This window comes from Setaria italica, chromosome V, assembly GCF_000263155.2.
Source record: "Setaria italica strain Yugu1 chromosome V, Setaria_italica_v2.0, whole genome shotgun sequence".
In the NCBI taxonomy this organism is placed as follows: Eukaryota; Viridiplantae; Streptophyta; class Magnoliopsida; order Poales; family Poaceae; genus Setaria; species Setaria italica.
In genome coordinates this window covers 36,944,800-36,952,497 of record NC_028454.1, presented here as the reverse complement: position 1 = coordinate 36,952,497, position 7,698 = coordinate 36,944,800, and the positions used below count along the sequence as shown (strand labels likewise).

The 7,698-nt window shown below is 51.9% G+C and overlaps 1 protein-coding gene across 1 annotated transcript; it reads left to right on the top strand.

Moving 5' to 3' along the window:
- The first annotated feature begins 3,187 nt into the window (after positions 1-3,187).
- Positions 3,188-7,535, top strand: LOC101775828 (proline-rich receptor-like protein kinase PERK3). The gene is made up of 8 exons (XM_004969903.3): positions 3,188-4,254; positions 4,670-5,137; positions 5,230-5,316; positions 5,415-5,485; positions 5,601-5,677; positions 5,789-5,936; positions 6,188-6,349; positions 6,455-7,535. The coding sequence occupies exons 1-8, from the start codon at positions 3,561-3,563 to the stop codon at positions 6,836-6,838; spliced, it is 2,091 nt and encodes a 696-aa protein (XP_004969960.1). The 5' UTR covers positions 3,188-3,560; the 3' UTR covers positions 6,839-7,535.
- Positions 7,536-7,698: the final 163 nt, after the last annotated feature.

Here is a 7,698-nt window from a genome sequence, read left to right as displayed (position 1 = left end):
TTTACGTAGCTGGAGAGCCAGTTTTATTTTCCAAAACAGGATAGGTAGGTTAGCTGGGAAGATGTTGAAAAGGATAATATAATGAAGTATGGTATCAAATAGTGATTGTTTTTAATGTTGAGCAGATTGGTGCTGTGCTGATCATGTTAGTAATTCTGCACGACAGACCAAAAGCCCGAAATAATGAAGTTTGGTTAAAGCCTTGCTAGAATTGATAATTCTTGCTTGCTGGAGAGTGTAACTGAGATTGACTCTCAGTTTCATATTTACACATTTGAATTTCAGTATCTTTGCTCATTAGCTGCAGTGCCCTTTAAACTGATACTGAATGGCTTCTTGAACCCATTACTTTTGACATGTCATGCTACTTCTATATTTTTAATATGCCAATGTCATGGATGATTGTTGGATTGGCATCTTAGTTGCAACATGTTGCATCTTACCTGCTTGTTGCTCAGTTGTCATAACCGCACAATTCTCATTTAGTCATTTTTAACAATGCATATTTTTGTTTGTGCGTGAGATATGTAAGTTTACCTTTTTGTAACCCTTTCATATGGGAAATGGGAGATTATGTAAGTTTATCAACCTTTAAAATTTGCTGGGATAGTGGATTTAGATTGTTACAATTTATTTAACTAAATCCTGTTATAGAATTAACAGCCTCACTTTAAACACCCCGAAACTAGATTTCCTCTCTGCTAGACTAAGTTCATTTACTGATATGATTCATCCGTACAGGACAAATATACTCGAAGTTTTGTAGTTTTTTTAAGTGCATTCCAGCCATCGTGTCCATCCCATGTGGAACTATTCATCAAGATGGATTTTAATTTATACAAAATCACCATTTTCCATTACTTTTTTAATTCCATGGGTTTTAACTTACATTTTGATTCCTCCAATTTGGTGAACTGGGTTTGGTCTTGTTTCATTTCTTCCCTTCAAAATTCATGGATTACCTTTTGGCTCTTACAATCAAGTTTGAATTTGGTGAAGTTTTTATGTCTACGCATAGAGTTAAACAAAGACTATTTTGGATCTCTTTGAATGTGGAGTTGGGGTGCTCGTCTTATATGTAGTTGTCACTTGACTGTTCTTGCTTAAGGCGGCTTTGATCTGTGTTAGTTTCTAATTGTTCCTCATCAGTTTTCACAAAACACAGTGCCGAGAGCTTTGATATGTGTTAGTTTCTAATTTTCTCCGCCAAGTTTATGATTGCTTTAGAATAGCCACCTAGGCAACTTCTTAAAGGGACTGACAAAATCGTTGAAACTTCTCATGGAAATTTAGTGTTGCAAAGTCGCTAAAAGTTTTGGGTCAAGAAGAAGCACGTGGATCTCAGACTAGGTCCAACCTGGGTAAGATGACAGTAAGACTTTTGTAGTTGTTAATCTTCGTGAAGAAGATGAGTTCAGTGCAGGCCATGTTATTCTGGGTAAAATGAAAAAGGGGTTTTGTAGGAGGTTTAGACAGGGACAACTCCGATATTTGTTACCACAATTAACAGTCTCTGCTTCTTTATCAACATCTACTTCTTCCATCACCATCACCTTCCCCTCATGGTGCAAATACCTTCAATCCCAACAACTACAACTCTTCCTCTTCGGCTTCTCTAATGGGCTCATGGGATTGGTTGAAAACTGCTTTGGTTTAAGTTTATAAATGGTCTGAATTGAACGAGTTAATTCTGAACAGAATTTCACTACACTAAGGCTTGTCGTTAACTTGATTGTAAAACTGATCCTATACGATGTACATAATGGAACTTGATCAATACGAAGCGTTTTGAAGGAAGTTTGTTTAAACAAATTTTTCTTCGATATCCAGCCTACTTGTGACACAACCATCCTCGTCTCCACTGCCTTGATCGATGAACACCAGGTGTGCTTCTATTTTCACCTTACCACGCCTGTCATTGCTATCCTTATCACTGCCATGTCTGCATGTTTTGTTGTTTATCTCACTTCGACCTGGTAATGCAAGTGAGGGTTGTAAAGGGGAATTTGACTTTCCCTATTATTACTCAACTAGAACTTTCAATGATGACTGTTGAAGAATCTCTCCATGCACACCATTTTGGCTGTTTGAACATTCTCTGCCCCCATATGCTAAATAAAGAAAGAAAAGCCGTGCTGTATTCAGCAATTGTTTAGTATAGCTTCACCATCCACTAGTTTAGTACAGCCTCGTCATCTTATACCAGACCCAGTTAGCAGCATCCCAACTTGTTTGTACAATAACCAATTTTATCTTGCGAGTCCATTTTCGAAAAACTATGTGCCTCGTGATTTGGTCACATAGTGATCATGTCACAGAAAATGCCGTCCGAGCTGCGCCTTGGCAGATGCAGTGCCGCTATGCAAATACGGCACTTGCAGGTTGTGGCCCAGGACCCATCTGGTACATGATTAATGCGTTGTTCGAGGACCTGTGCGGACAACGGGTGGGTCAACGGGAATGTCTGGTGGTTCATCATATATTCATCCTGGACGTTCCTCGCTGCCGGCTGCCCTCTGCTGGCTGCTTCGCCTCCAAACGTGCGCGAAGCGATGAACACGCATCCGACCTCGTAATAGAATACGGAACGATGGTGAGTCTGTGGTGAGGTCAGCACGTAACCATCCCTGCTGATCGCCTCATGAGCGAGGTTAATGACAATGATATCTCGCGCTCTGCAAGTTGCAAACAGATTTATTACGTGTTAATCGGATTCACACTGCAGGCAAACGCATTGCGTGCCAGTAGTTAATCCGAAGCCCGTTTCGGCAAGCTACCGGATAAGAAAACTCTCCCGTTCCGATTGGGAATGAGACACTCGCGACCTTCAGAGCAAGACAAGAAGAAGGATTGGACGCGGTTCGGAACAGGCATGCATACACCCATACTCGTCCAGAGAGCAGTAGGGCGGGCAGGACAAGTCGGCAGCAGCCAGCAGGTTCCTTCGTGTGTCTGCTACCACCACACCCACACGCAACGCAACGAGCCGTCGCCCGCCCGGGGGTGTCCGGGCCGTTGTCGTCGCGCCATGGCAACCGAAGTTGTTGCCCTTGTTGGTGAGGTTGCTAGCTGCCGCTTGCCGTGCTGTCTACCTGTACGCGAACCGGGTCTGCGCGCACACCTGCCGTCGAAAGCTCTGACCAGGCACGGCGTCGACGCATATGATTAGGGGCTCCAGTATGTAGAGCCCCCTTCTAGCACGAACACAAATTTAATCCCACCATCAATCTCTGACTTTTGCACGGTCAATCTTATCCAACAACTCCATAGAAAAGTGAGTAAAACAGGCCGGGTCCGTATTTAAACACGAATCACTGCGCCCCCGCGTAGGCTGTTGCTGTCGCCCGAGCCCGGCAAGCGAAGCCGAAACGCGCACGGCCAATTCAAGCGAAATCCGCCTCACGGATAACTGGCGGAGTGCGTCCTCCAGCACATAGATACCCCGCGTCCGTCCGGTCATCGCTTCTGCTCCGTTGGTGCTGCTGCTGCCTTGTCTGGTCGTAGTCTGCCCACACCGGGAGACTAAATTGCACCGGCGGGAGCGATCGAGCAGCGACACCATGTCCTCCCCGACACCAACGCCGCCGGTGGCTCCGGCGCCGCAGGCGCCCACCACGCCGGTGGCCCCGACTACACCGGTGACGCCACCCGTTACAGCGCCGGTGCCGCCAACGGCGCAGCCGCCGACTACGCCACCAACGGCGCTACCGCCCACTACACCGCCAACGGTGCAGCCGCCGGTATCTCCACCTACGAGTACACCGTCTCCTCCCCCGCCGCCTCCGCCGGTGACGCCGTCCCCACCTCCACCGGTGATCGTGCCGACGCCGTCCCCACCTCCACCGGCGACCGTGCCAACGCCATCTCCTCCTCCACCGGCGGCGATCGTTCCGACGCCATCTCCTCCTCCGCCCGTACCGCGGCCTCCTCCTCCCAGCGGCGTCCCGGCGTCACCGCCTCCTCCCGATGACGTCCCCACCTCTCCGCCACCCCCTACCGGCGTCCCAGCATCACCGGCCGCGCCGCCTCCGCCGTCACATCTGTCGCTGTCTCCACCTCCGCCGTCCACGTCGCCAGGAACGCCAGCAACGTCTTCACCGCCCGCCTCCAAGTCGTCGAGCAGCGGCGTCGCGGTGGGCATAGGCGTGGCCGTCGCGGCGGTTGTCCTGCTCGGCCTCGCCGCCGGGCTCATCTACTTCTTCGTCGGAAGGAAGCGCCGCCGGCGGCCGCCGCCGTCCCATCAAGGGTTCCCAGGTACGTACGCGCATACAACGCGGTCGCCTTTCTTGCTTTGGTACGCGTGCGATCAACAAGAGTAGAGTACTGTTCGACGAAGTAATGTTCCGTCGTGGGCACGTTGATGCGATGCGACAATGCGCGTCGCGACGCCGGACGCCGGTCCCGCCCCAGCATTAGCGTGGTGACCGCGTGGCACGGCGTGATTCCACGGCCCCTAATCACTGCGCGTGTCGCGGGTGACGGTCACCATCGAGCGCCACCGGCATACCCTGCGATGCGATGCACCGATGCGTTCGTGACTTCGTGCCCCCTGGATCGCGAGCTGTCTGCGCGCGGTTGAAACGGTGCGCGTTCGCGCCATTTTTGCTCGCTAGATTCTGCTGGACTGACCGATCGTTTTGCTCTTTCTTGTCCTGTTGTGTGGCACCAGGCGAGTTCTACGACCCGCGGCGGCCTGTGACGCCGCCGCACATGTCGCACGCGCCGTCGACGACGCCATCGTCCTCGACGCCGCCGCTGATGCACTCGTGGCAGAGCAGCCGGGGGCCGTCCGAGTCGCCGCTGCCGCCGCTGAACCCTTCGCCGGCGATCATGGGCGGCACCTTCGGGTACGACGACCTGGCGGCGGCCACGGACGGGTTCTCGGACGCGAACCTACTGGGGCAGGGCGGGTTCGGGCACGTGTACCGCGGCACGCTGGGCGGGCAGGAGGTGGCCATCAAGAAGCTGCGCGCCGGGAGCGGGCAGGGCGACCGCGAGTTCCGCGCCGAGGTGGAGATCATCAGCCGCGTCCACCACAAGAACCTCGTCTCCCTCGTCGGCTACTGCCTCTACGGCGAGCAGCGCCTGCTCGTATACGAGTACGTCCCCAACAAGACCCTCGAGTTCCACCTCCACGGTAAGAACGCTTCATGCATGCTCGGTGTTGGTCGGCTTCGTGAATGCTGCTCAATAGCTGGCATTTGAGCCTGACATTTGAGATTGGTCCAGGGAGCAGCAGGCCGACGCTGGACTGGCCGCGGCGGTGGAAGATCGCCGTCGGCTCGGCGAAGGGGCTCGCCTATCTGCACGAAGATTGTGAGTTCTTGGCTCTTGCCCTCTGTTCCTCTGCACGGAATTTCTGAAGCTTCTGTTCTGTCGCTGATAAAAACGGTCTGGTTTTGGTTTGGTGTCAGGTCATCCTAAGATTATCCATCGTGACATAAAGGCGGCGAACATCCTTCTTGATTACAACTACGAACCAAAGGTAAATTGTGAGAACTCTTGGTGTCTTTCTGATCTAAAGTGTTCAAAAATGACACAGAATGCCATTAGTCTGCTTTCCTGCTCGTTTATCTGAGGGGTGAACTGCTTCTGTACAGGTTGCAGATTTTGGGTTGGCCAGATACCAAGCAGCTGAAGTCACGGCTGTTTCTACACGCATAATGGGAACTTTCGGGTAAATTGTTCTGACTGTGACGTTGTCACCGTGCATTATAAACTGCTGATGCATGAACCGGTGCATGTGGTGATGTAGACTGAATCTGCTGCCGTTTCCTTTTGTCTTCAGATATTTGGCGCCAGAGTACGCTGCCACAGGCAAAGTTAGCGACCGGTCCGATGTCTTCTCCTTCGGCGTGATGCTTCTGGAACTGATCACCGGGAGGAAGCCTATCATGACATCTTCAGCTTATCAGCCTGAGACGCTGGTTTCCTGGGTGAGTACCCTCTTTTGGACTTGGACCCAATGCTGCCATTCCATGTCGTTGCAACATTCAGTGCTTCATATTACTACCCAAATTAGTCACCAATCACTCGGTTTAACTGTGAACTGACCGTCGGTAGCTGGTTGTAAGTTGCTAATGATAGCATCACAACGACATTGGTTCCAAGTTCATCTAGTCTGGTCCTCGTTTTTCCCCATTCCATCTGCAACGAGTGGTGAAGGATCTCCGTTTCTGTCCAACAGGCTAGGCCGTTGCTGACGAGAGCCGTGGAGGAGGAGAACTACGACGAGCTGATCGACCCGAGGCTGGAGACCAACTACGACGCGTACGACATGGCGCGGCTGATCGCGTGCGCCGCGGCCGCCGTGCGCCAGACCGCGCGGTCTCGCCCGCGGATGACCCAGGTAAAGGAACATCTCCTCTTTGCCTAGACGTCCCGTACCGAACGCAGCGGTGACAGCAAGCGTAACAAAACTAACCCATCGCGCCGCTATCGAATGAATGGCCAGATCGTCCGGTACCTGGAGGGCGAGCTGTCGGTGGAGGACCTGAACGCCGGCGTGAGGCCGGGGCAGAGCGCGATGCAGCGGTCGGGCGGCGGCACGACGGACCAGATCGGCCGGCTGCGGCGGATGGCGTTCGGGCCGGGCGCGGGAGGGAGCACCACCGGCACCGGCACCATCTCGGAGTACGCGAGCAGCGAGTTCAGCAACCCCACCAGCGAGTACGGGCTGAACCCGTCCAGCGAGTACACGGCCAGCAGCGGGGGCGACACGGGCGAGGTGCCCCCGGCCGCGGCCGCGCAGGGAGGGCAGCAGTGGTCGGGGAGGCGCGCGGCCGGCGACACCGAGAGGATGAGCCGGCGCACCACCGGCAGACGCGGCCAGACGTGACACCCAACATTTTTTCGGCACCTCGTCTGCTTACTGAATACTGATGAGCCCACTGTTCGTGTGCATGCGCGTGTCAAGGTGGTAACGCAGCCGCCGTGGGATTGAGTTTTGTTTTTTTTTCCTCGTTCCTTTTCTTCTGGTTTGATTTATGCATTTTTTTGGTTGGGCGGATGGGAGGTTTAAGTTGTAAATTGTATGCATGTGTATTGCCATTAGACTTGTCAAAATCCTGAAACGATGACTAGTACTCACCTCGGTAAGGTGTGCATTAGGAGCAGGCTATCAGAACATCAAGCGTTCCGGACCAGAGGGGAGTACTGACTAGATCCAGTAACCTGTCAATCGGAGAGGCAAACATGAAGAAGAAACGCCCAGCAAGACAAAAGAGAAGCACCCAAATCTTGCTGCCTCCATGATGCCAAGCGTGAAAAAGCATATCCCTGTTGTTCGGGAAAAAAAAAAGCATATCCCTGATCGGCGCTGCTAGTGCCCGGATGTTCGATGGGAAATTTTCCATCGGATATTCTGACGAAGCATCAAAAATTATCTAGTGCAACATCAGCAGTTACTATTTGCAACATGCAAAATAATGTATAAAAATGACTACGTCGTTCAACTCTGGGATAGAAAATTCCCGCCGCAACATGACCACTATATTTCATGCAACATTCAATATAAAACATGCAGAAATGCAATATATGTCGGAGCGTCCGATTCTTTAAGATTCTGAACGTACGTCTGTTGTGTAGCATTACCGATTATGAATGGTTCAATAGGTCTGCATGGGAAATTTATTCGAATAATGGTACATTGAGCTTCCCCATATGGCATCTGCTGGTGCTGTTGCTTCATGATGAGCT

What these genes read in the sequence shown, in the direction of transcription:
- LOC101775828 (XM_004969903.3), top strand. Translation starts at nt 3,561, where the DNA reads ATGTCCTCCCCGACACCAACGCCGCCGGTGGCTCCGGCGCCGCAGGCG. An exon ending in CTGAGACGCTGGTTTCCTGG is followed by an intron (nt 5,937 to 6,187) that starts GTGAGTACCCTC and finishes TCTGTCCAACAG; the next exon opens with GCTAGGCCGTTGCTGACGAG. An exon ending in CTCGCCCGCGGATGACCCAG is followed by an intron (nt 6,350 to 6,454) that starts GTAAAGGAACAT and finishes ATGAATGGCCAG; the next exon opens with ATCGTCCGGTACCTGGAGGG.